The sequence below is a fragment of the Chelmon rostratus genome, chromosome 9, assembly GCF_017976325.1.
Source record: "Chelmon rostratus isolate fCheRos1 chromosome 9, fCheRos1.pri, whole genome shotgun sequence".
Lineage (NCBI taxonomy): Eukaryota > Metazoa > Chordata > Actinopteri > Chaetodontiformes > Chaetodontidae > Chelmon > Chelmon rostratus.
Window position 1 is genome coordinate 15,659,414 of NC_055666.1, and position 27,674 is coordinate 15,687,087.

A 27,674-nucleotide genomic window follows, 5' to 3' on the forward strand; every position below is an offset into this window, starting at 1 on the left:
GTTGGAGCAGTCCTGCACAGTTGTGATGTGTAAGTTATTGGATTACATGCAGGTCGTCTCCATTAGCTGTCCATCGCAAAAGACAATTCCACTGCTTGAATGGTGAGGAGTAACTCGTAGAATCAATTTCTCAGGTAAGAAGAAAGATTACTGATTGTAGTGATGTACTTTTCACAAAAGACCTTTATTTATTGATTACCACAGTTGCCGGTGTTGCCAGACTGAGATTTTAATTGAACCAGAAGCAAAACTCAGGTCAGGTCAGTAACTCAGTTACTAAGTCCAGATATCCCTAAAGCAGTGTATGCTATTGATTCAGTGGAAATGGTAACCTCATCCGCTGCTTCAGCCATAAATGGAACATTAAAGCTAATTTTCTCATAAATTTTCAACTTGCCCCTCCTGACCTCCACAGCGAGTGAAAGGCTGCATCTCGTTACTGCGTCCCGGTCATGGACATATCGGGTCAGGGATGTTGCGGCGAAGAACTGAACAGTATTACATTTGAAAGCAGTGTTTTATGTTGCTGTGAAATTTCAAATCACCATTTGTGTGTTGGAGTGGGGGATACGTGAGCATGTGTTTGCCAGCGCTTTCAGTCTCATGAATATGGACAGTGTCAATAATGTTTGAAATATCACTGCCTAACATGAGCAGCACAGCCTTTTCTGCATCTTTCCTGGAAGCGTATTTTCGAGGACGTTACAGTTGTAGCTGCGGGTGGAGGGGGTCTCTATTCATACTTGCACCCTGCATATATCTGGTGAATACAATGTAAAATATACACATGCACGTGTGCCTCTTGACAATTAGATCACATTACTGAATTTCTCACCAACAGTGCCCTTCTCATGCTACGCACACATCATTTAGAAGACTACAAGAGACATTTAAGGCATTTCGCTGTCAACTTGATTGCTGGCGCAAGCAAGAGAACATCAACGTGTCTTTCACATTCAAAGAAAAGCCGTCTAGGCACGTAGGTGTGTTCAGTGGGGAGGCAGATGTTGGATGATAATGTGGTCTACCACACCAGTCTGACACCTGACATCTCGTGTGTCATGCGGAGTGCAGCCAGATGGTGTCCTTGACTCCTGCAAGAATAAAAGAGGTTACCCGGCGTGATGGCTTGTTACTATACGTTAGATCATATCTCACTCGAATGAGCCTTTATTATTATGATACACCTGAGCTTTATAGACATGCAGATAGTGTCGTCAAGATACCCTGTTTATTCTCTCTAATGATAATTTGTTCAGAATACATTTTCATGTACTGGCTAAAAAGGTACTGATAAGATAGATTTAAGGGAAATTACCTTTTTTGGCTCCTTTTCCTGTTTAATGCTGAATGTGTTTTGGGTGCAGTGCAGCACATGTACAGCTTTACTGAAAGGTAAAAACCAGATTTCACATCATGTCGGATTTAAAAAGGTATCAAGTGCAAAGCAGCATTGAGTGCCTCGTGGAGTAAAATAAATGTGCGTGGGACACATGAGGAGAATTTTTGTGCAATAACAAAAGCAGAGGGGATATTAAAGCCTCACTAAGTGCTGTTTTTATTATTTAAGGCATGCAGCTGGCGCTACCTGCAGTGATAATGATAATTTAGTGATTAATGACTTTGCCAAAGATTTGTAATATTAGTTAGTAGGGGTTACTATGAAACTAAGAAACAATGAAATGGTTTGGTTATAAAGGGGCAGTAATATGGGAAATTATATTCTGTATCATTCCTTTTTTCAGTTCACTGAAAGTATTATTTAGATTTTCATGCCTGTAGTAAAGACTGTCCTCTTCTGGTTGGAGAGCAGATTGAGGGTAGTAACACCACACCACTGTATGTTGATGTAAAAATAATGTATTGCATGTTATTATGGCACTTAGTGAGACTGGTTATAGCATCACTTTATACACCACCATAACAAAATGTGTGGAACATACTCAAATTTGTGATCAATAGATACTGTAGAGCCCTGCTGCTTTTAATTAATGGAAATCATTAATTTAGTAATGATTTTGCAGATGAGCGCTATGCCTGTCGTGAAACAGTCAGTGTCAAAAGGTGAAGGTCTAAGACACAGCAAACCAAGATGGCTTCCTTGTCAGGCAAACAAAACCCCGGAGTGACTGAACTGCAGCTGTGGCGGGTACACAAAGTCAAAGCATGTGTATTAACCCTTTCAATTATCAATTATTTCTCCACGCTGGTCCTTTTGGGCTCCAAAATAACAAAATACAATGTGAATCTTTCTATCTGCAGAGAAAGCTCTTGTTAATAATTCAGTGTTTTGCCTCTTGACTGTGAAAATAATGTTTGAAGCTCACCCATTCTTACAGTCTCATTAGCATAAGCACTTGGATATAAACAAAGGATGATCCACACACTTGATGCAGTCTTCAACCTGCAATTGTTTCTTCCATACGGTTTATTTTGAATAATGCACTGACCTGAACATTTCCTAACACATATTTCTTGATCTTATAGTAGTTGTGGACAAATCCCTGTCTCACGAGTAATCATGCTCTTTGTCTCTGCTGTGTTGTCTCTGTGAAGAACACAAAGACTTAAAGAAAGGTTGATATGTTCATCTAATTTTAGTAGGAAGGACTAGTTAGCTGTAACTCACTCACAAATAGTTCTGTCAATGAGGCGCGAGCATATGTGATAAAAAGTGCCATCCTCAGCTTTAAATGTTATTTATAATCAGAGAATGGAGGCATGTGCAGACTGTGAGTGGGAGATGTTTCAACATCTTTTATAGGCCAGATCAATGCCTGTCCCCATTAAATTACATGGGCAGTTATGGTTTAGGTAGATACTAGTGGACACCATAGCAGGTCGCCTCCACTCCTCCAAACCTGCAGTGGGAGGTGGTGGAGGCGGATGAGAGACTGCACAATACTGTAATCCAGCAATCTGAGTGCAAGCTTCTCCTCTCACCTTTTGGTTGGTTAAGTGGGGATGAGGAATGAGAAATGAGTAGTTTTCATCTGTTTCACAGAAATAAAAGTGAAGCTTGCTGCAATTCTACGATGGCGGTGTGTAGGTCTGTTGTGATAAAAACCACGAGAACACAGTTTTAATAGGGAGCTCAGGTGCAGCGCACAAACATTGATCGAGTTATTCCAATGTAGAAATCTATAAATCCTAACCAAATGCTGCGTAGTAGCAAGCAGGTAGGATGAGGCTTGTGTTTCACAATCTTTCATGGTTCACAATTCATTTCTAAATCCAATTACCACCTGCCCCATGGGCATATACAGTTTCCTTTGACAACGGGATCATAATAAAGTACCTAAAACACTCAGATCCAATAGTGTTGACACAATACCTTACAGCAGGGGTTCTCAATCCTTTTGGATATGGGGACTAGCAAGCTGGCAAAGAGTGGTCTTTTGGGGGGTGGGTTCACTGTCATTCAAAAATCCAGAATCTATGAATATGCAAATATTCAAACACCAGACGTGTCCATGTATGTGTACCAGAGGCATCGAGTTTCCACATCACGTTTGTAAACTGCAGAGATTTAGGTTTTTGCTTCAAGATTTAAGGCTTCAGCAGGTAAAATGTGAAAACAAACTCTGCATAGCCTACATCATTGTGCACACTGAATGAGGGATGGGCGCTTTAGCATGCCACCATACAACTCCTTTCATATGCTGCTGATCCTGTCAGCACTGATCAAATGTCCCCAAATTACCTTGCACGGTGTTCGGCTGTCCTTTTGCCTTTGAAGTGTGCCTTAAGTTGTGGTATCTCAATTATCTGCAATGTCGCAGAACTGAGGTTACGCAGGAGCAGGATATATTTTTGAAATGTAAAAGACTGTTTTCTGAAGCCGGGACCGAGGGAGGAGGCAGCTTACTGACCTTGAAGGTTCATCAGTATGTAGTTTTTCACTTGTAATCACAGGGGGCTTTCAAGACAGTGACTGAAGGAGAATATCTTTTCTGCATGGCTACATACGCTGAGACATTCCCCCATGGGATTCTGTTTGATGTGAGAGTAGCAGACTGCACAGATGCGTATGAGTGTGGGATAAATTTTCCCTTTCAGAGTGTGTGTTGATGTGTGTGTTGGTTGCTCATGAGAGAGTCATTAATGTCGCCCTCCTTTTCTGTTTGATGAGCATGTGTGTTTGTGTCCACGTATACTATAATGTACAAGAAGGTCCTGCTAATATCCCTAATAGCAGTGCAGTTAGCAAGTGTTGTCAGTAGTCTTCCTCTTTCCTTCCTTGAGAAAGCAGTGATTTACTTTGTGAAGGTGTGACCTCATCATCCTGGCTCCATGATACCCCACCTCCCCCTCGCAGGGAGATCATGCATCCCTGTTATCACACACACACACACACACATACAGATACTCACACAGTGACACACAGAGCAGCAGCAGAGGGTACTGGGCAGGGCTTGGGAGATTTTCTCATTTTATTTCCACAGTATACATGTCTATTTCTCAGAGTGTGCGTGACTGTGCGATGCGTGTGTGTGTGTGTGCGTGCATGGGAGAGACGAGCAGGGAGGGAGAGAGAGAGAGAGAGAGCGATACAGGGGAGGCGAAGGGGAGGGAGTGTGGATCATGCATGTGCATTAACTCAGCTCCAGCGGCACAGCAGCAGCAGCAGCAGCAAACAGAAACAGCAGCAGCACAGGAGGGAAAGCGAGAGAGAGAAAGACAGAGAGGGAGAGAGTTGGAGGGAGGGTAGTAGTCTCAGGCACAGGAACAAAAGCTGCAGAGGACTGCTTTCCATCTCCACTAAAAGAACAACGGAGGAGTAATACAAGGAGGAGGGGGGTGGTCATGATAGTAGTGAGACAATAACGGAAGAGAAGAGGCACATTGTAGTCAGTGAGGACTGAAACCAAGGCTCTTCTCTCCTCTGCTCTCCATGTTTTTGGGGACTCAACGTACCATCGCCTTCGTCTCCAAACCCAGAGGAGGATGTCTGTGTCGGGGAAGAAGGAATTTGATGTGAAGCAGATCCTCAGGCTCCGCTGGCGTTGGTTCAGCCATTCATCCCAAGGTTCGGCCGGCAGTGGAGGCGGCGGCGTTGGAGGGGTGGGAGGCTACATCCAGCAGGATGGCCTGGACCACAGAGTGACGCCTGTCCAGGGCCGGCTGAAGAGTCACTCGCGGGAAAGAGGCGTCGGAGGACTCCGCAAAACTAACAGCCCAGTGCACAGCATCTTGGCACCGACGCCGGGGCCCACACCTGTCTATGTCAGAGCGGGTCATCAATCATGGCAGCATCAGCAGAACACCATCCAGGGTCTCCAGGTCAACGAGGAATCTCCAAAGAGCAGTTCCTCGCCCAGCGCCACAAGGAAAGAGGACACCAACACGGGCCAGGAAGATGTGAAGAACAGCACCGAGGAACCTGCAGAGATGGAGGCCAGAGAGAGGTACGACTGCTATAAGGTGCTAGACACTTAGGAGACACAGATTTATTATGTGGCGCCACATCAGTCAATTTGCATAACATACACTCACTCAGCGGAAGCCAGATTATGGGATGCTATTTTAAGAACACATGCTTCCCTGACGCTTCATAGTCTAACACCCCAGGATTAAAAAGTAAGAATGTTTTGTTGTGATCAGCAAGGATGAGCACAACCCTGCTTTAAACAGAATATGTTTCTTACTTAGCACCCAACAGTCTGCATTCAACATTCATGACGCTAAAAACATACAAATGTGAAGAGTATATGTGCAGCTTTTTGAATTCACTCAATATGTGCCCTGCCACCCTGCATGCAGATCCTTTAATTAAGCTAGGATTATATTATCTGCACAGCTATCATTTTCCAGTTTACTCGAGCTCTGCAGCTGCCACCATGGCTCACCTGGGGACAGCTCACTCTCGTTGTCCACAGCATGTTAGGTTGGATAAACCAATAAAGCATGCATTTAATTATTCAGTGGACCAAAAGCCAGGGCTTTTTCTGCCTCTCTTGTCTGTGTTGTGGTCCACATGACATGCACTGTGCGACTTTGCCTGATTCCTCAGAGTGTTCAGTTTTTACACATCATACTAATGCGTTCTTCCATACAGCAGTTAAAAGTGGATAGCAGGAAAGAGCCATTACATCACATAACATCTACCGGACCTATAAAAAGAGGAAGCAGAGCAATCACATGAATTATCTAGACAGCCACTTTATAAGCCACAAGCTATCATAGCCAGTGGCTGCTAGAGGTGATTTAATTTATTTTCTACCTCAATCTCTTACATACTCTGATGCCTAACTCGTCATGGTTAGTTTTTTTGCTGTCGTTGTTATATATCCCACCCCCTGCTTTTTCAGGTTGTGCCCCCCCCCCGTCTTCTGTGTGATCCTACATCTTCTTCCAGGAAGTAAACAGGTTAGAGATGTGTGCAGAGGTGTGTGCTGTCTGGCAGAGCACTAAAAGCACCTCACATCAAGGATGAAAAGACCAAGGCTCCTTTTATCTTGCCTCTGACATTCTAAGGTGATTGGTCCTTAAGCTTTGCAGATTCCTGCCTTTGTTTTTGTTCCATGCACCTGGTGATGAAATGAACAGCGAAAGTGAACCAGTCCCTTTGTTTCGGAAAGAGCCCGCCGTGATTGAGCTGATCAGTCTAAATACACACTCTCTGTCCACAGCCCAAAATCTGCTAATGTGGATTAAATGAATGCCACGGGCAGCGGACGGTCGAGTAGCCTGAACTGAACATGAATTATTCTGAGTTAAAATCCGTTTTTGACGAGCCGCTCTTCGTGTTGGCATAATTGGCAGATGTTCGTGTTTTGGGGTCTCTGTGTGTGAAAAGTGCATGCATAAAAGATGCGCCTCCCAGTAAAAATATGTAACTCTTGGGCTCGCAGGGGGACCTTGAGTTCACGCTGGCCATGTAAAACAGTACAGTCCAGCCATCATATTTTGACAATGATGCTAAAATATGTAACACTTCTGCTCTCTTGGGCCACAGAATATATCTTTGGCTCAGCTGTACTTGATTGCAGTGATATCCATTTATGAATTTGATCATCAGCGATGGAACCTGGCATCTTTTTAATGGGCTTGATTCTTTTTTGACGCCCAAATTGCACTTAAATCTTCCTTTCTACACAGCAGTGCATCATTAAGATGATTGACAAGAGAGTTCCATCACTTCTTTTCATATAGATAAATTAATCAGCCTGTCAGCAACCGTTTAACATAATCGTTAAATCTGTGTTTTCTGATCATTCAGTGGCTTGAATAGCTAGAAAAGCAGCAAAGATTAGTTTGACACGAGCGGTTATCAGGAAAATACATGCATGTTGGATGATGGCGCTCTTCAATCATGGCTGTGTTTAATGGAGCCGCAGACGCTCGGTAACTGTGAAGGACTCTAGAAAAGATGTTTGGACAGGCGCCGCATCTGTATATGTCCAACGTTGCATAGCGAATTGGCTGTGTGACACACCACGGCTTGCATGTTCATCGGCGGCTAAGCAGATGTGTGGATGTCACTGAGATATGCACATTCATTTACTCCACCAGCTGGGTGGCCCTATTACGTCTCACATCATAAATCCTTGACACATAATTTGTCACAATCCCTCAGGCTGAATGTAGAAATGAGATCTGCTGGCTGCGAAAAACACAAAAGTTTTAGCCGCTCCTCTGTAGTTGGAAAATATGTGTCAGTCATTTTGTGGTGCATGCCCCTCAGTGATTAGTTTCATTCACTCAGTGTCTTCAAGGAAAAACATCCCACCAGTTTCCTGCATTGTTTCATTGATTTGACTTCTCACTTCTGTTATTAATATTTAAGACCGACATTTTCAAATTGAACCAACTGACAGATCCTCCTGACCTGTGGATGTACCTTTTCGGAAGAAACAATGTGGTAAAAGAATACTTAAGAGTCTGTTTGGAAAAATTTAATTTGGTTAATGAGGATAAATCATACATTCACAGGTATTTATGTGGCAGGAAGGTTCTTGGAAACATTACCATTAAGTCTTTCGTTGATCATGTTTTGTAGCAAAAAACCTGGATCAAGAGTGCTAAAGATAATCCAGAGAGTCAGTGGCTCATGTATGTCTTTCTCCTGGATTTAGTTAACCTTTCTCATCCGACTGGCTGCTACGTAGCTACAGAGTTGTTAAATCAACGGTAGTGGAGTAAGTAGGATATGATACCTTGCTGTTTCCCACCCTTGCTCCTAATGCCCCAACATATCTGCACGCTGTGTATTGGGCCTCTCAACATGACTCCCATCCAAATAACCTCCCCACATCGTCGGCAGAGAATATATGACAGAAGTTAACCTGAGTGGAATGGAAACCCTGACCTCTCCCACATAAACACTAACAGCGGCTCGAGTCAGCGGGCTTTTAGTTTGAATGATATCTCAATTCCCTCTCCACCGCCTTGGAAGAGAAATACCACCACCTCTCCCCCTGTCAACAGCAGTAATTCAGATATTTGTTGGATGTCTCATAACACCACAAGGCTTATAGGGTCTTGGTCTGTGTGTGACACATCCAGTGGAGGCGTCCTTAAGATGCTGTAAATTGCAAAGTACAGTAAATTGTAATCTCAAAGCGACATCCTCGGGGGCTGGGAGATTTTGCGATCTCACGTAATTGATTCTGAATGTGCTTTAACTTCAGCATATCAGCATTCTGCGCTCAACACGGCCATCTCAGATGGAAGCCAAAGATCAAGTCGCAGGTTTCAGCAGCACCTCATTTTGCTTTTGCAGAAGGCTTTGAACAGTGGTGAGGAGGGATACGGCAGCATTACATGCTGGACACATTCTCTCATTTCTGTTCAAATGCAGATCAGTCACTTTTTCCTCCAAATGGACCTAATTCAAAGAACAAAATCCCTGACGCAGCTTTCTATGAATTTTACATGGGTACTATTAGTACGGGCCATGACTCAGTTCAACAGTGTCCTGAGGCGCTCATATCCGGTAATTTGCATTGAAAAAGAATCACAGAGGCATGGACAACTGTTCAAGCTGAAAATGTGATAGTATAGACAAAAAAAATTAACAAAATCATATCCAATGGCACAAAGTTGCTTTGGAATATAACCATGGTTATAAATTAAAAAAAGATTAAGATTAAAATGCAGAATTATTAATTATTGGTGAAATGATTCACCCAGTTTTAGGGTCGTCGTACTGAAATATTAAGACTTCCAACCTAGATTGGTTGCAAATGCATAGTATAGGATCTAGATCAACACATGTATACAGTGGACCACATGCGATGCAGGACCCACCGCTTTGATAATGTGGCTCAATTTGTTTACCCTGTAAATAAATCATGGACAATCCAACACTGAAGACAGTCCCATACACTATGTGAGTTAACCTGCCATCAGCAAAGCAGTGAGGAGCATTCTGCTAAGATCTGCACATTTTTCACTTACACAATACCCCTAACCCCCATGACACACACACACACACACACACACACGCACACACACACACACAATTTACGCTAAATTCCTCAGCATAAGAATGCAGAGCTCAGCATTGTAATCACAGTTAATCTATAAACGAAGTCTGAATATTTCAATATGGAATTAAAATTTATAATATCAACAAAATGTACCATACCATACTAGCACCTTTTCAAAGCACCTCCAGTGTTATGATATTCTGTGCTTAACTCTTTATTTTGAAATACTTTCATCCCCTGGCAGTCAGTTCTGTAGAACTTCTTTATTTAACCAGGAGATACTCTGACTGATGGTTTTTCATTTTCACTGCGCGAGATTGAACTGCTCTTGACGTAGTGGTTTCTTAATATTCAAAACAGGAATCAGTTTCCCACCTGAGATGTTAATTTTCTGTTCGCAGACATTGTGCTGACTCTTCCACCACACCACTTCTTTACATGTGCCATTTTGATAAAAGCTGAGGGGAAAAGCTGTAAAATAGGTGATATTTCATTTCTGTTAATAGCTGTGGCAATTTTTCCATTGCACTTCCTAGGTTCCTAGACCAGGTTTGAAAAGATGCTTCTTGCATGTAGCTACATTTCCTCAGTCATTATCAATATTGAACAAGTATATCCGATATAACAATGGCGTCAGAGGAAGAAAGCCTGTTGTGAGCACCGGTGAGATGGGAAAAGTGCAGGGAGTAAAGTCTATTTCTGCACAGAGTTATCATCTCAGCCTCACCGCTTGGATCAAGTTATTACAGTCAGTGTATATACAGTATTTCTCTCCACACAAAGCCGAATAGCAGTACACCGACTGTCAAAGTACAGAGGCATAAAGATCTCATGGAATATATAGACTTGGCACATGCTGCATGAGGATTTGTAGGAGTTGTTGGAGTCTCAAACCAACCCAAGCTACTCAGCAGCCTTCAGGGGCAAATGGCTGTTATAATCCATTTTGAAAGAGACATTTCCCATTTGGCCCAGGCAGGCACGGCTTTCCCTCTTGTAGAGGGATGGAGTTGACACTAGTTGGAATAAGACTGAGATTCTCGGCAGCACGTCTGACTCACAACCTTTGCAGCTAGGGGCTAATCTGGGCTGACGAAAGCACATCATGAATCGTCCGACCATTCATCTAGGAGGGCAGATCCAGCACAGTGAGAGGCCATGCTGATTACAGCAGACGGGACAGAGGAGTGGACCTGATATTTTGAATAACTCCTCTGTATTATTACTTGTGAGTGTTCTTTTTAACAACCCCGATTCCAACAATGTTGGGACACAGTACAAGATGTGAATAAAAACAGAATGCAATAATTTGAAAACAACCAATAATAGTTTTATAAAATGTTCTTGATCCCATGTAGTAACATCCTTTATACACTCGCTCCATCCTCGCTTGTGAATGACTGAGCCTCTCCAGGTTTCTCCTGTCTCAACTTGTTGGGAAATGATGCTGCTAGCATTAATCAGTGCAATGTGAAACATTAAATATATTGTCTTTGTACTGTTTTCAATCGAGTGTCAGGATTATTAATTTATCACATTCTGTTCTATTTATGTTTGCACTGCGTCCCACATTTTTTTGGAACCTGAGTTGTATTACGGCCCGTATTTCTCTGTATCTTGTGCTAAAATAATAGCGTATGGAGTTGCACAGCCTTCAAACAGGGTCCTAGTCTCGACAACACAGACGAGGATCTGCATTGTCTTTTCTCGGAGCTAATTAGTCACATTGTGGTGTGATATCTTTGGGAAGGTGTGAGGAGCAAGTGACAAGATTTCAGGTGACGTGTGCTCACTGAAAAATGTAGTGTGCACTGCAGGATAAGGTGGGATGGGAAACAGAAGCCAGCATTCTATTCTGCTCTTCTGTATGGGCTAATTTACCTTCTCGTTACTCTAGGAAGGCAAGTTGGCCAAGAAATCTATTGGCCCTGAATTGCTAAGTAATATGCGATGTACAGCAATGTCCCTACAGCAGTTTCTCCGGACTAAGGTGTTCTGGGGCTTTAGTGCCTCAGTAAAATTGGGCTATACCTCTGATGATCCAGCTCACAACTGAAAGCGAAATATACACCTCAGAGAAATTTACTGCTCCCTCGAATGTGATACCGAAGCAATTAGTGTCGGGGAGATTGGTAGGCATGAAAAATCCTTACAGCATGCCTTGGAGCCAATACAAAGGCAATGCATCTCAGTTTTATGGCCCTATTGCTTATTCAGTCTTGTTTGGTGTTCCTCTCCAAGACTCCAGAGTCAGTGGGGAATTATCGTGACAAGGCAATAAATTACTCTTGCGTTTAGCAGAAAGTCTCCCAATAAAGATTAGACGATAGGACACTGCCGTGATCGGAAGGCAATATAAACAATTCCCCATGGGAAAATGTTGTTGCTTTTGGTAATCAAGGAGGGCAAAGTCACACGCACGGCTCAAACTTTGTAACAGTGTGTTAATCAGGGCATCAATAAGAGCCACCGCCCCCTCCACCATTCCTTTGTTATCAATCCCAGAATGTGCCAATACAGCGCACTGCCAAGCATTACAGGGTTTTCAGTTCATTTATATCGACAAATCTGTAATTTTACGAGTTTGTGCGGCGCTCATATCGGTGTATGAGTAGTAATGAGTGGGGGGCATAAAGTGTTGCTTTAAATAGCATTGACATTTTTGAGCTTTCTGCAGCAGAAGGACCATGAGATGACAGTAAATTCCCTGGGAGAGGCGTCTTGGGTCTGTTTATGTAGCGTGACAAACAACCCTAAATGTCAATGAGTGAACTTGCTCTGTGAAGGACACTGAGAGACAGGGCCGCATTATTTGCCACAAGTCTGAGGGATTACTTGGATTGCTGTAAAACAGCATGTAATCTAGCAGCCTGTGGGGACGGGGACTCAGCCTCGCCACAATGCTGTGAGGAGCAGGCTTGTTCACTTGTTAAGTCCCTGTCTTTGGAAAACACACGTGCACACACAGATATGCAAACGCACGCAGGCACAAAGGCATGCACACATACAGACACATGGAAATTCGGTCTGGAAAGCTGTTGCGTAGATTGTGGTGCTTGCTCGTCCCGTCGGACCGCAGTGCTTAGTTATCCACTTATGTACGGAGTTTAGTCCATAACAGTTTTAATTTCAGCTTAGACAGGCAAGAAAGATGCAGATGCACCGCAGGGACTGGAGGATTCAGGAGTGCCATGTGTCTGAATAAGCCCTTTTGTGTCCAAAGTAATTTCTTGCTTATCTTGCTGTGTTCAGCTTTTTGATTTGTTTCATTTTTTATTTCCTACTTGCGACAGTGGACAGGGAGAGGAAACAGTGAGCAAATTTAATTAATTAGTTTCATTAATTTGTCTCCGTAAATTGAAACTTCCTTGTTTATTTCACTTTAAATGTCACCTTTTTTTCTGTTCTCTGAGTTATTGTTTACTAGCTTACTACTGCTTGCATGTCTATGTCCAAATAAATGTTAAGGGGAAAGCTTACAGCACCGAATCATTAGGTATTCTTCTGTTAATTTGGAAGAGACCACATACAATGTTCTAAAGAGCAAGGCTTCTGGTGCAATGCCCAAATGAACATGTACACGTGTTGCACATAAAAACCAGACGCACTGATAGTGTAGTTCCACAGGCAGGGTCCATTGCTTTGGCCCATTTTTTTTCATCATGCAACATCCCTCTTCTCTGCCTCCCTCCTTGCTTTCCTTCACACAGGTTGGCTCTGAGCACCTTCTCCAGAATGAACACCAACTCCTCCGATGAGTTTTTTCAGGCCACGAATCATGCAGAACAAACTTTCCGCAAGATGGAGACCTACCTCCAGCACAAGCAGCTGTGTGACGTCCTCTTGATAGCGGGGGATCACAAGATACCAGCTCACAGGTTGGTGTTTGCGCTTCTGTCTGCTTTGATTTCGTTAATTACGCCTGCAGTCGAAGTGAGTGCAGCGGTATGGAAGCTCACTTTGAGTCACTTTATCAAGTGAGTCTCAAATGCAAAGGAAAATGCTTTTGATTTTTTAGGTGACAGTTGATCTGAAAGTTATGCAAACTCACTGGTTTGCTTCAAACTACTGTACGCTGCTGTGATCTAATTACACCCCGGCCCTTCCTCATTTCCACATTGATCTGGGATGTGGGGGAACACTCTGATCCGCTACATGGAGGTGTCGATATCTGGGCATCCAGCCTTCGGTTGAGTGGCTGAACTGAACAGATCACATGACATCCCCCGAATGAAGAGAGGCACCGCGTCCTCTGAATACGCCTATCCACTGGCGCATTTTGTGAGTTCATCCAGACAGACTCATGAAACAGAAACCAGAATGCTCCACGGAGAGAGAGGAAGAGAAAAAGTATCAGTGACTGACCTAGTTGGGTGAAATGATCAGTTCTCCCACTGCCTGTTTCAATGTGGCTTCGTATTTGCTCATAGGACGCTGCCAAGCAAAGCAGGAACTGCGTACAGACATAATAAAAAGCAGACGATAAATACACATAAATAACATGAATATTAGAAACCAAGACACTATGGAAATAAAGGTGTAGACTGTGGGACCATGTCACTCGATCTCACCTCCCTGCATTGCCATGTGATCTCTCCTTTCCTTCATGAATCAACCAGCGTGCTATGCGAGCTAGACAAATGAGTGAACATAATTAGAAGTCTGACCACCTTAGCTATTAGCAACGTGAAGTATGTGGGATAATTTCATTCATCATACACTGACAAAGCGGAACGATACAGAATGTGGGGGAACAGTAAGTAACTCTATTTGTCACAGTGACCTAGCAGAGTTTAAAGCGCACAAGCAGTATAAATCACTGTTAGTAGTAGTACTACATCAAATGATTACACAGACAGTACAATGCAAAGATATGGCCTTTCTAATGAAGCAAAGTACATCTGAGGATGTGAAACCTCAGGATTGATTCACTAACAGCTCAAAATAATCAGCGTATGGCTCTCCCAGACATATAAACTAATGTACAGCACAAAGGGCATGAATTCGCCGTGTTCATCTTTATGGCAGACTGGTCCTGAGCGCCGTGTCGGACTACTTCGCCGCAATGTTCACCAGCGACGTGAGAGAGGCGAAGCAGGAGGAGATCAAGATGGAGGGAGTCGATCCAGAGGCCCTCAGATCCCTGGTTCATTTTGCCTACACCGGTGAGTGCTCATAAAGGCATTCACTGGCCCTTGTAAGTAGTTATGAGACGTCTGAAATCCAGCGTAATTAAAATGGATCAAAAAGGAAATTCATCACTGGGCTGACTGGCAAGGCAGCTCTTCTATGTAATACTTTATGCTACAGGACAAATCCCCTTTGATATAAGCTGTTGATTGGGAATATCCACCTCCACAGTGTTTTAATTAAAATAGGTTAAAATAACATAATGATCATCCAGTTTGTTTTGCTGTATGAAGCAGTATGACTATTCCTCACTATGGATAAACTCAAGTATGATTTAAATGTTGAGTACAACACTTCTCCCACCACTGCGTTTGACATTATGGCCACTTCTGATCGTGACATATTTATTTTGCTTGACATTGCAGGTGTCCTTGAGCTGAAAGAGGAGACCATCGAGAGTTTATTGGCTGCAGCCTGCCTCCTCCAGCTTTCACAAGTCATCCAGGTTTGCTGTAACTTCCTGATGAAACAGCTTCACCCCTCCAATTGCCTGGGAATACGCTCCTTTGCAGACGCCCAAGGCTGCGTGGATCTGCTCAATGTGGCTCATAACTACACCATGGTAGGAGGGTGAATGGAGCTTAGCCACATTCACATGGCTGGGGGGAGGGTAAATTATTTATTTTGTAATGAGGGACTGCACTTTCGAAAGTAGCTCTTCGTTGCATGAATACACAAGGGCAGCTGTGGTAATGAGAGCTATAACAGTATCAAGAGTATTTAAACATGTAGTGTAATTAACACTATGTGATTTCACATGAAAGGCAGCCCACACTGTCGACCATCAAGTGAACTGTGCTCCACATAATCTCCATTTTTCTGTGAGGCATTTTTCGTTGCGTATCTGATTTTAATTTTCCTCACATCAGCTGTGATTACACCCTGTGTAATAAACACGTTTTGGGAAATCAGTCAGTGAATGCAACATGCACAGATAACGTCATGGCTTGATATAGACGACATAACACACTGAAATATCTGTGCCTCTGTTTTCTGTAAGGGAATGAGCTGTGGGTGTCTTCGTTATTTATATCATGTAATTTCAGGAGAGAAAGGGTTGATGTGCACATTTCAATTGAAACGGAATATTTTCATGCTTTCACATCTAATTTGGTTATATGGCTGTCAGAAATACCATGTTGCTGCACATTGATTAGTGCACTTCCACACATGTGAGAATATATGTATATATATATATATATATATATATATATATATATATATATATATATATATATATATATATATATATGCTAGGAATATTTGCATTGGATTGAGCTTCATGCACATTATTTGTCAGATAACGTCTTGCTGGCCATGCAGAAGTGACAGCGCGAGGCTGGCCTTATCTCCTAAAGGACATCTGCTCAGCCTGTTTACATAGGCCCCATCCAGGAGCAGGAGGTTAATCTAATCATCAAACTGCACAAGAGGCCCAACTTCCTGTTCAATCACTTTAGTAATGAGCAGTGAGAGCTGCGAGCTTCCTGGAAGTCCATCCTCTGGGTTCTGAGTGGAGCGAGTCGTGTTTTGATAAGCTTGTTTTTCCTGGTTGAGGATGGCAGCTGCGATCCGCCTCTGACATCCTTTTCCTTTATGAAAGAGTTGCCCTTTTCGTGTTTTTGGTGGGGATGGCTGTATTTCTTTTCAGCAATAAAGCTGCATTTCAGTGACACATCTCAATAAATACTGCAGAATTTGGATTTTGTGAGTGAACCCCAATTAAAAATTTTTCACAAAATATAGCTTTGCCAGCCTCTGCAAATTACATGGCAATCGAAAAGTTATTGAAAGGTAATTCTCACAGCCTTACTCCAATTAAACATCAGCGTTCCTCCTCCTGAGAAAAACACTGTTATTACACAATTACTCTTTTTCAGTGGTTTAATCAATTAGTGTCCTCTCCTGCTGATCTTGTTTTCCAAGCAGTTTACTCACAAATGGGAGTGCCGGCATTTGAAAACGCATCCTTTTAAACGATTATGAAACAAACTCGGTCGAGCTTTCAATTTAGTTGTCAGTTGTTCGAGACTGGTAATTACAAGTAATTGGTCTAAAGCAATGTCAGAGAGTTTGATGGAATTTCTCCCACAGTGTTACCACGGCAGATCAATAGATGTCCCTCATTTCATTAAGGCTGTCTGTGTGAAGCGCTTAAAACCTGCTCTCATAATAGATGGGACCACTGTAATTTGCTGCATGCTGATGATCAATAGCGTGCTTGTTTTCCGTAATTGTTGAGCATGCACCCTACAGTGCGCGTGATTTGTCGGAGTTATTGTGGCAGCTTAATAATTAATGCTCAGCCGCCTCGTTCAAAAGGGGAACAGGGCATGATTGTGGACCAAGGATTGCTTTGCTTGCCTCTCGTGTGTTTTAATGTTGGGTATAACATAGAGGCGTGGAGGCGGCAGGGTGTTTTATGTAGCATCATCTCTAATGAAACTGCCCACAGACAATGTCCTTGAAGAGGTAGCCATGCAGTGCTGTAACATCACCTGGGCACCTGGCCAGTAAATGGAAGATCAATCTTTAGGAAGGCAATAGGGAAGATCTTCCACAAAACTTCGAGCTGGATACTATATTGCTGTGATGGTAGTGTTGGTGAGCAGAGCCTTTCTGTTTCTCATTAAAAGGCTTGTAAAGGCTTAACAATGTCATGTATGATCAGCAGCTAAAAGGCCTTATCAGCTTATGAACAGACTCTTTTTTTTGGAGATGTTTTATGCCAGATTGATTTGTAGCCTGCTGTTCTGTGGATCATTTTATTTAGTGAGCTAAGTGAAACAGATGACAGTTTCATCTGTTCATTCAAAACGCTGCAGAAAAGGAGTTTTTCACTGTCAGTTATGTCCAAAATTGTCGATAGAAACCTCTAAATTGGTGTTTGCTCTATCTGCTTGTATTCATTTTTCTTCACCTCTCTGTCCTTGTGCTATTCGGTCCTCGTAGATACAGAGACACACACACACAATGCTGCACCAGGATTACCCCTCGGCTAATGACTGATGATTATCTGCCTCCTCCACGTCTCCTCTGTGTTCCAGGAACACTTCCTGGAGGTCATTCAGAACCAGGAGTTCCTGCTGCTCCCCACGGCTGAGATCGTTAAGCTGCTCTCCAGCGATGACATCAACGTGCCCGATGAGGAAACCATCTTCCAGGCTTTGATGATGTGGGTGCGCTATGATGTCCAGCATCGACAGCAGGACCTCGGGGTGCTTCTCGCCTTCATCCGCCTGCCTCTGCTTCCTCCACAGGTGAGATGGCGGGTAAAGGGGCGGAGGAAAAGGTATGATAAGGATTGTGTGCTGCGCTTTAGCTTGAGTTTGGAGCTGAGAACTAAGCTGCCACAATGCCTCTGGTGTCCTCACTGTCAACTGAAGGTGTCATTTTTCACCTTTGCTTCTGTAAATCTGTCAAGGTGCTGGATTCATAATGCACTTTGTTTTCTTAATATTAATGCAGGATTTTAGCTATTTTGCCTGTAAAGTGTCAGGAAATGGTGAAAAAATTTCTATAATAATTTCCCAGAGCATGACATGCATATTCAAATGTTTTGTTTTGTCCAAGCAACAGTCTAAAACCCAAAGGTATTAACTTTACTATCATATAAGAGAACAACCAGGGGAAATTTAACATTTCTGCCCGAAAAATAACTAAAGTTTCCAATTAATTTTCTGTCAAGCTTCTAATTGATCAATCGGCTACTTGTTTCAGCTTTAAGTCCCACACAATTACTGCAAGAGAACCTCCCAGTACAACATCAGTCGTCCATCACTGAAAGGCAATGAGCTACTGCATTGTCAATAATCCTGTTGTTTATGTTTGTGGCTGAAGTCAGACCATTTTCCCCTCTCAGTGATAAATCACACTGACAGAATGACAGCTTCACGTGAGTTTGAATATGCATTGCTAGGCTATAAATAGCTTGCTTATGTTTGAATTATTGTTGTTTTAACCGCTGCAAGTCATGTTTAATGAATTCTGTATTTCTGAGAGGAAGTATTGTTTTACAACTGTGTCATCCTAATTTACATAACATCAAACACAGTTTAGCATTTTTTTGGCGGATGTGAACTGTGAAACTCGTTTCACTGACACATTGCTTTCCAAATGAAGTATGCACATGTTTTATATACTTTGTTCATAATTCACTTTATATTGGCGGAGTGATTGCCAGAGGAAGAAATGAATGAAAAATATGTCTCATTCATTGGCTGGGGAGGTATAGTTTGCTGTGAGACAAATAAACAACAGAAAGGAATCATCGTATTTGTCAAAACTGGCACCGTATTTAAAACTGAGTGATGCTGAGCAGGGTAGGGCTTTACTTACTTGCAGGCAACAAGATCAATAAATATATCCAGCGCCCTCATTCGTGAAAAAGAAACATGTGGTGAAATATTCAATTAAACCACATGAAAAATGCACTTGTCAAAAAGCAGCTGCTTCACTCTTTGTGTGGGCTCAGTGTTATATAGAGGTAAAATATATAAGGTATATTACATATTAAATGGCCAGTTGGTGAGATGTTTTCTGAATGCTGGCTACAAATGACTTCATGAAAATGACTTGACCACTTCTAAAGATAAGAGTTTCTTTAAGTCCAGGGCTCTTTATGTTACATGACGTTATCTGTTAGTTAAGATGCTCTTCACTGCACAGATGAACCTAGTTTTACATAAACAGGCATGCCATTGCACCCCATCGCAGGTGATCACTGTAAACACTTTTTCTACATGCATTTACATTCTGAATACATTGTTTTATTGTGTTACTAACTGAAATGTAGCTCCTCGCTGATCTGGAAAACAACAAGATGTTCTCTGATGATCTGGAATGCCAAAAGCTGCTGATGGAGGCCATGAAGTACCATCTTCTGCCTGAGAGACGTCCCATGTTTCAGAGCCCGAGAACCAAACCCAGAAAGTCCACTGTGGGTGCACTTTATGCTGTAGGAGGCATGGATGCCACCAAAGGTATGGCCTATAGGCAGGACCTATAATACACAGCATCGCCGTGTATTCAGAAGGTTCAAACACTCGCTGTGCCCGTGCTTTTAGGCTCCACCACCATAGAGAAGTACGACCTGCGCACCAACACTTGGGTCCAGGTTGGAGTGATGAACGGACGGCGGCTGCAGTTTGGCGTGGCGGTGATAGACAACAAGCTGTACGTGGTCGGAGGGAGGGATGGACTCAAGACGTCCAACATGGTGGAGTGTTACAACCCGATCAATAAAGTGTGGTCCACCATGCCCCCCATGTCAACACACAGGCACGGACTTGGTGAGTCTTGTGAGACAAATGCAGCTCCTTTTATTTCATTTCAATGAAACTGATAGATGATCTAATAATTCAGACATAAACACAGCTTTGTTTAGGCCGGAGAGCCACATGAAGACCATGCTGCCATTCCAGACTATATAGTCGCTTTTAAAAACTTACAAGGAAATATGGACAACCTTGAATAGCTAATGTGTCTGCATTAGTACAAAAGTGTATTAAAATAGTAAATAAAATACTGCAAATCCTCCCATTTGAGAAACTGGTGTGGTATTATTTGTGGTATATATATTATTTATTGCGCATTAAGTAATTAATCACTTTTCAGTTCTACGTGTCACAAAGAAAATGATTACTTACTACTTGTAAGATGTGACAAGATATTATGCAAATTTTTCTAATATTTGAGTTCAAATCCTTCTAACCTCATTACTATGTTTCCAGAGGATGTTGACAATAAAACAAAATCCTTTCAACTATTTCAAGGTTTGAGGTTTTAGCTCAGTCAGGCTACCCGGTGTTATGAAACACCGAAACTCGCAAGATGCACAGCTGGCTGGCTGTAAAAAAAAAAAAAAAAAAAAATTACATTTCTTTTTGAGATAGACCTTTGATATTTACCCATTCCCCTATCAAAGCTTGGCAGGCTGTGCTGGCCCTGCTCTTCCTTACCCTTCCCTGCCCAATAAATCTCATATCACAAGCGTTTGGATTCACAGTTGAAACAGGTCTGGGTAACAGAACAGGGAGATCTTGTCAAAGCATTCAGCTCACTCACCCAGTGTGGTCGGAGGTATCGGCGAGCCCAGGAGATCACGCTGTACAGATTACCTATGTCGTGTTTGATCTTTCCTGCAGCAAATATCTCTCGCTGCTTTGCTTGTGGCGTGCATATTTTGAGTCTGAATATATTTTGATAGCGTCTTCCAACATCCCTGCCCGGCCATTGCCTGCTGTGTGCATTGTGGGAAAAGACAAGACAAGAAAAAGTATTTCTTTTTCATTCCAAAACCACCAGTCGGTGACAAAAGAGAGTTTCGCCACGAGAATAGTTTCTGTCTGACGGTGTTTTTGCCGTTCGAGGTTCTCCGGATGCGATCTTACCCCCGTGTTCCCCTAGAATAATTGAACTCTCACCAAAGGAAGTAGGGTTGGTGATATAAAAATCCATTGTGTTAAAACATCCTGTGCGATGTTGCCGCTTTCCCCTGTGACTTAGGAATGAGGAACAACAATGCAGTTTTATAGTCTTCCTGTTTTATGAATAGATTCGGTCAGCTGTGTGACTCACTCTGCTCGGTTCTAAAATGAGAAGCGCACCTCTGCCTCGGCTCTCTAAGAACGGCTGAAGAAAAGTTTGATTTGGAAATGCCATTTCTTTTCTCTTCATTGATTATTCAACATGTGGTTGGTATAACCTTGTGCTGACGTTTATGATTTATGAAGAAAATAATCTTTGTTTCAGTAGCCTCGAGGAGGGACTGAATATATTGTTGCTTTAGACCATTTAGCACAAGGCCAAGAGTTCTGCGTTCTAACACCCAGTGTGCAAGAATCCACACACATTAGAAATACTACAGTGATATAAAAGGGTTCCTGTTCCTGTAAGCGCTAACAATGATCAAGGGTGCACTTTCTTTTTGATTTTCCATGTACAAATACACATAGTAATACACAGATATGAAGCACAGGTACTCACAGGTATCATAAGAGCAGGCTTTGCTGTGTAACATAAGTCTCTTGTTTCCATTTGTGCAGGTATTGCTGTGCTGGAGGGCCCTATGTATGCCGTGGGAGGCCACGACGGCTGGAGCTATCTGAACACAGTGGAGCGCTGGGACCCGCAGGCCAGACAGTGGAACTACGTGGCCAGTATGTCGACACCACGGAGCACCATGGGGGTCACAGCGCTCAATGGAAAGTAAGTTGCTCCGCTGAACCCAGGGGGGCCGTCCCAGCTTGGCTTAATGCTAAAATGTGCAACCTTACACTTTGAGGCAAAGTGTAATGTTGTCTTTCTGTTAATCTGAAAGGTCAGGGAGCCCGAGGTCGAGCTCACTGGCGTCTGTGAAGCCTCAGCAGATGCCGAGGAGGCAGATAAGGACAGCAAATCAGCAAGCCTGATTCAAAATGAAAGTTGTGACGCTGTGCAAAATATAAAAAAGCAGAATGTGAATCTTTTTTGTCATATACTGACCTGAAAACATTAAAAAGACAATATATGTAATTAATAGCTTTTTGTAAATATGGCATTTATATAGCACTTTTCCAGTCTACTGACAACTCACAGCACATGCACAGCTTGGAGCAGTTTGGTTTAGACTGGAGGACCCAGGGATCAAACCGCTGACCCTCTGATTAGCATACAACCCGCTCCACCTCCTGACCCACAGCCGCCCCTCATTGTGCTTACTTATTTTGAACTGGATGCCAGCAACGCATTTCAAACAAGCTGGGACAGGAGCAACAAAAGACTGGGGGAGTTGTGGAAAGCTCCAGAAAACACCTGTTTGGAACATTCCACAGGTAAACAAGCTCACTGGTTGTGTTTTACGCAGCGCCCCAACGGCTTTGGAATCAGGGTTGTAGCAGTAAGAAGGAGCGGTAAAGGTTGAAAGGTTGAATATTTCATTTTTTCTGCATTTTTACATCATGCGTGCTTATTCTTGCTGCTGTTGTTTTCATGCAGAAATGATGTGACTTTGACAAAAAGAAATGCTTGCATCCACACTCACATATAAAGTGGCTTTGTAGACTGTGCTGAAATGAATAACCGTAATAAATAAACAAAAAATCTGCAACACTGCCGCGTGTTTTGCTGTGGAAAATGATCAACAGTAATCCAATGCCTAACTTGGAAGAGAGCAAGCAGGCATGGTTACGTAACTCGCAGTGCTCTGGTCCAGGAAAAGCTGAAGTGCAGTATTCGTGCAGTAGTAGTTTGACTGCATTATACTCCTTGAATGCAGAATCGACCTTTGTGGTCTGCGTGAGATCAGCTACGGCGTGGCTGTTCAGTAGTCAGCAGTTCTGATTAGTGTGGAAATTTATACAGCACAATCTAGGCTCCATAAAAGCAAAACACTTTCTGTATTTGTATTTATTAAATGCCTTACAAACCTATTTGAAAGTAAATTAAGCAAAGAACAGGCCAGCTCTGAGTCTAATTTAAATATGTTTGTGTGCCGAAGGAGGAAAGAGGCTGCTGCTCGGCTACATCCAGTATTCAGCGCTAAAGTCGATGCCGAGTTATTTCTGCATCTAGGTCAAAAATAGACAACAAGGAAACTGTTTCCCTAGCCTCGACTTTCTTGCTGTCGGGCCTGTGAGCACCAAGCACTGAAAACACTGATGTGATCTTTCTGGGAGAGAACACTCTCAAGGAAAGAGCCTTTGAAAAAATGCTATCCACTGCTCACTGCTGTATCTTATAAAACCTGTCACATTGTCACTGTTCTGTCATCATTTTTACAAATATCTGACAGCTGATGCGAGCTACTCCGCTGCTGTTTGTGCATGTTGGACGTTTGAGATTCTGATCCGTTTTCTCTTAATTCCTCAGATTGTTTGCAGTCGGTGGTCGAGACGGCAGCTCGTGTCTGAGGTCGATGGAGTGCTTCGATCCGCACACCAACAAGTGGAGCATGTGTGCTCCCATGGCTAAGAGGCGAGGAGGGGTGGGTGTGGCGACGTACAACAACTTCCTGTATGCTGTGGGTGGGCACGACGCCCCCGCTTCCAACCACTGCTCTAGACTCTCCGACTGCGTGGAGAGGTCAGTAAACGCTTCTCCCCTGGAGACAAACACAGCGAAGGTTGCAGTTTAGATTGCAGTTGATGGAATTCAATCATGGGTGGGGAGCAGAGTTTCTAATGAGAACAAAAGGGAGTGCGGCTGCTCTCGATCCCCACCCTGTTCCTGCATTTTGAGACATGTCTGTGTTACATTCGCCAAGATACTTGGCCGAAGAGATCATAGTTTCCACACATGGTTTTATTTTATGGTATCTGGCACCATCTGGTGGCTATGATATCCTCCTGAATCTGAACCTGTCTCACAGTAGAGCACCTGAAGTTATGTGCTTTGCTGCAGCCTTCAAAGCAACATCAAACTAATCTGTATCATTATTTTGTAAGTGGTGCTAATAGTAAAACAAGGTAATCCCAACAGATTAATTATAATAGTAATTCTAATTAATTCCAATAAATGTATCTAAAGTACTATATTTATATGATGTTTATATGATGTTTTATTGAAATATCCATTTACCTTCCCAATCTTTTTCAGCTTATTAAAGTAAACATGTCCTTTTAGCACTGTCCAGTTTTAACACTCTAGGTTTAAAACATTGATTTTACATTTTTTCTGGAAAGCACTTTAAATAATTTGCATTCACTTTTATTCAGTTTAAACAACGTCTCATGAGTTAGGTAACTGATACTAAATCAGTGTCTGCTCAGTCTCTTATTTTAAGATTATGGCTGTTTCACTTAGTAACAAACATTGTTATTGGTACTGTAGTTGCGTCTACTGTTGGACCATACTCATTATTTGGCTTCTTTTGCTTAAAACCAGTGGTGGAATGTAACTAAGTACATTTATTCAAGTACTATGTTTAATTCGAGGTACTTGTACTTTACTTGAGTATTTCCATTTTATGCAACTTTATACTTCTACTCAGTGATTTTAAATTAGAATGTTTGCTATAAACTGAACTTTCCTTTACGGGTTACGGGTTCTTCAGATGGAAAATGCGTCATCATAAAGCTGAAAACAGACCATGAACTCATGAAAAGCTGACTTTTTAGAGATACGTGGATTTCACAGGACAGCGATGCTCCATAGGATGATCTTATAGAATCTGATGCATTGCTGCATCTACAGCAGTAAAATGCAACATACACAGTAATGCAGCAGTGATATTACTCAATGAAACTCTGATCGGGAATATTTGCTCTGTAGAATTAGTACTTTTACTTTTCATACTTTATGAACATTGTGTTGATAATACTTAAATACTTTTACTTAAGGTTTTGAATGGAGGCCTTTTCTTGTAGCGTGTTTCCACAGTCTGGTATTAGTACTTTTACTTCCAATCAGTAAAGGATCTGAATACTTCTTCCACCACTGCTGATAACTGACATAAAACTGCACGAGGCAGCTTCAAACTTTGGCAGAACAGAGTGTTATTGTCCTCGTCAAAGTGGTCAATATGGCAGCTTCTGCCTCCACTGGTGAGTCCCGCTCCCTCTGACTGCTGTTCAAGAGACAATTTTGCTTTTAAGTTTCAATTTGGCTCTCTGCCTGTGCTGAAAGGAGTTGCCACTGGTGACCATTCAGACATCATGATTAAAGAGGGCGAGCACGAGGATGTTTCAGTTAGAGGGGATGGGACGCGGTTTCTCCTGAGAGTCAGTCTGATTGGATGAATGATTTCGTCTTGTTTCATCATACCAACCGCAGTGCAAAAATGGCCAAATATTTGATTTGCAGGTATGACCCAAAGACCGACACGTGGACAACTGTGTCCTCCCTCAGTGTCCCCCGGGACGCGGTGGGTGTTTGCCTGCTGGGTGACAGGCTTTATGCTGTGGGCGGATATGACGGCCAGTCATACCTGAACACTGTTGAGTCCTACGATGCACAGAACAATGAGTGGACTGAGGTAATCAAAACGTTTCTTATTGCTTTAGATATAAATACAAACACTATGATGCAAATATTGTTTTTTGGAACTTTAAAATTGTTAAAAGTTGCTTGTTTTGTAACACGTAACATCAGGGTCCCAGTTAACACCCCTCAGGAGCAAAAATCTGCTGGAGTCACTGAATGCTATCAACATTTTATAGCTTGCCTTTCTTTATTTTTTTGCAATATGTTTTTCCCCATCTTGCCACTGTAACCCTCTTATCTGCATGCAGTAAAATGGGATTTCTTGAGGACAGCCTCAGATGAGAGGCTGCATGTTAACCTCTCTGTCTTCCTGTAGGAGGTCCCTCTCAACATTGGCAGGGCAGGCGCCTGCGTGGTGGTGGTGAAATTGCCTTGAGCGCTTTGTCTCACGACAGCACGGGAAACAAATGAGAGAGCAGCGAAGAAGAGCGGACAAACAAAACAAGAGATCAAGGACACATCCTTCGAGAGTCATGTTTCCTTTTTTTTTTTTTTGTTTTTTTTCCCTTTAACTCGGCTCTCCAGATTTTTCAGAGGGAACCGCAGACGGAGCCTTGCCCGTAAACCATTGTTTCTATCATTAGTGGACATGTCTGCCCACTGGGGAAGACTGCACATTCTCCACATTCTCAACCGATCAAGAATTTTCATAGACTTGGCTAAGCTGTAGCAAGAGCCGAGCCTTTGTTGTTCTGGTTTGTTGAACTAGTTTTATGAAAAGTTGAGTGTACAGTCTGTCTGTAAGATTAAATGTAAAAGTTACATTTTGATTAAACACCCAGCAGGTAGATCTACATCTACACAGAGACTTTTCTTATCAGTGCCATCACACAGTCTATTTTGGAGTTTATACTTCACTTTATAGCCACTCATATGACAATAATTGCAATCCATTAATGTCACCATGTTCCAGTGTCTTCCCTCAGTGGGTGGTCCAAACAGACGACGTAAAGGCGAGACCACTGTGAGCACTGAGGGTGATGAGCTTGTCAAGGTGTGAAGAATAGGAATGAAATCGAACTTTTTGCTGAATAATATATTTGGACATTTTCTTCAGTTCTTTTTTTTTTATTGAGCCTGTAGCTACAGAACACCAAAGTCATTTGCTTGTCTTAGAAGTCTTGTTACACATTCAATACAAGTTTACAAAGTTGTGAATTACAGAAAATATATCATATTGATATTTCACATTGCTGTACAGATTTTTTTGTGAACTTTCAGAAACCACATTCGTGCTGACAGAATCACGCCTAAGCCAGTGCACTCTGCAGTTATCGTCATTCTTTGGTCTTCACTTCTGGGCATGCTGAGAGAACGTTTTATTTGATTTATACAATATGATGTATCAAGATCACTCTTCTGTATTTTTAAGGATTTTATGCCTTTTTAGGTCATGTAGGTGATCTTATTCGCAACACGACCATCGGATTAACACAAAAGCGGCAGCAAACTGTTGCTGAGTGGCACCGAGTGCGGCCGAAAGCAGCTGCCCGAGTCTGAGAGGGAATTTCAAACGCTGTTTCAGGCGCGCTGCGCTCGGAAACCTGATTTTCACTGATGTGATTTTGATTAGAATTTTTAGATTTGTAGGTGGTGCCGCTCATAAAAGCGAAACATTACTAACTTTATCACAACGAGAACAATTTGTAACTGGAATTATATCTTGTTTTTGGGGCCAAATGTTACTTTTTATGCTTTTATCATAATTTTGTACAGCATGCAATCCTATAAATAAAATGACTTCAGTCTTCTCTGCACGTTCAAATCCATGTTTCTAGCTGAATGTGGCTCCTCAGCGGACAGATCTTGATTTCTCTCTCTCTGCTTTAAGTAAACTAACTATTGATTCTTAGACTACGCAGGTTAGGAAAGTACTTTGATGTCAACATTAACCTCAGTTTTCTTCTCACTGCAGCACCCACTTTTTAAACCAAGTAAGCATGTTTGCTGATACTGCTGTGTTTTATTTTTTCACTCTCTCATCAACAGACTGAGGACCAACTGCTATTGCTTGTCTATTTTTTTTGCATTTTATTTACCCTCCAAATAGTTTCAACCCTACTTGGCTTGTTTGGTTAGATTTGGATG

The 27,674-nt window shown here is 42.4% G+C and overlaps 1 protein-coding gene across 2 annotated transcripts; it reads left to right on the top strand.

Moving 5' to 3' along the window:
- Positions 1–27,392, top strand: klhl4 (kelch-like family member 4). Of its 2 annotated transcripts, XM_041943987.1 has the most exons (12): positions 1–134; positions 4,942–5,408; positions 13,145–13,312; positions 14,463–14,599; positions 14,990–15,186; positions 17,672–17,884; positions 19,420–19,606; positions 19,691–19,915; positions 21,671–21,833; positions 23,475–23,687; positions 25,407–25,578; positions 25,903–27,392. In XM_041943987.1, the coding sequence occupies exons 2-12, from the start codon at positions 4,948–4,950 to the stop codon at positions 25,960–25,962; spliced, it is 2,196 nt and encodes a 731-aa protein (XP_041799921.1). In that variant the 5' UTR covers positions 1–134; positions 4,942–4,947; the 3' UTR covers positions 25,963–27,392. The 2 variants fall into 2 exon arrangements, with proteins under 2 accessions (XP_041799921.1, XP_041799922.1); XM_041943988.1 differs by lacking the exon at positions 4,942–5,408.
- Positions 27,393–27,674: the final 282 nt, after the last annotated feature.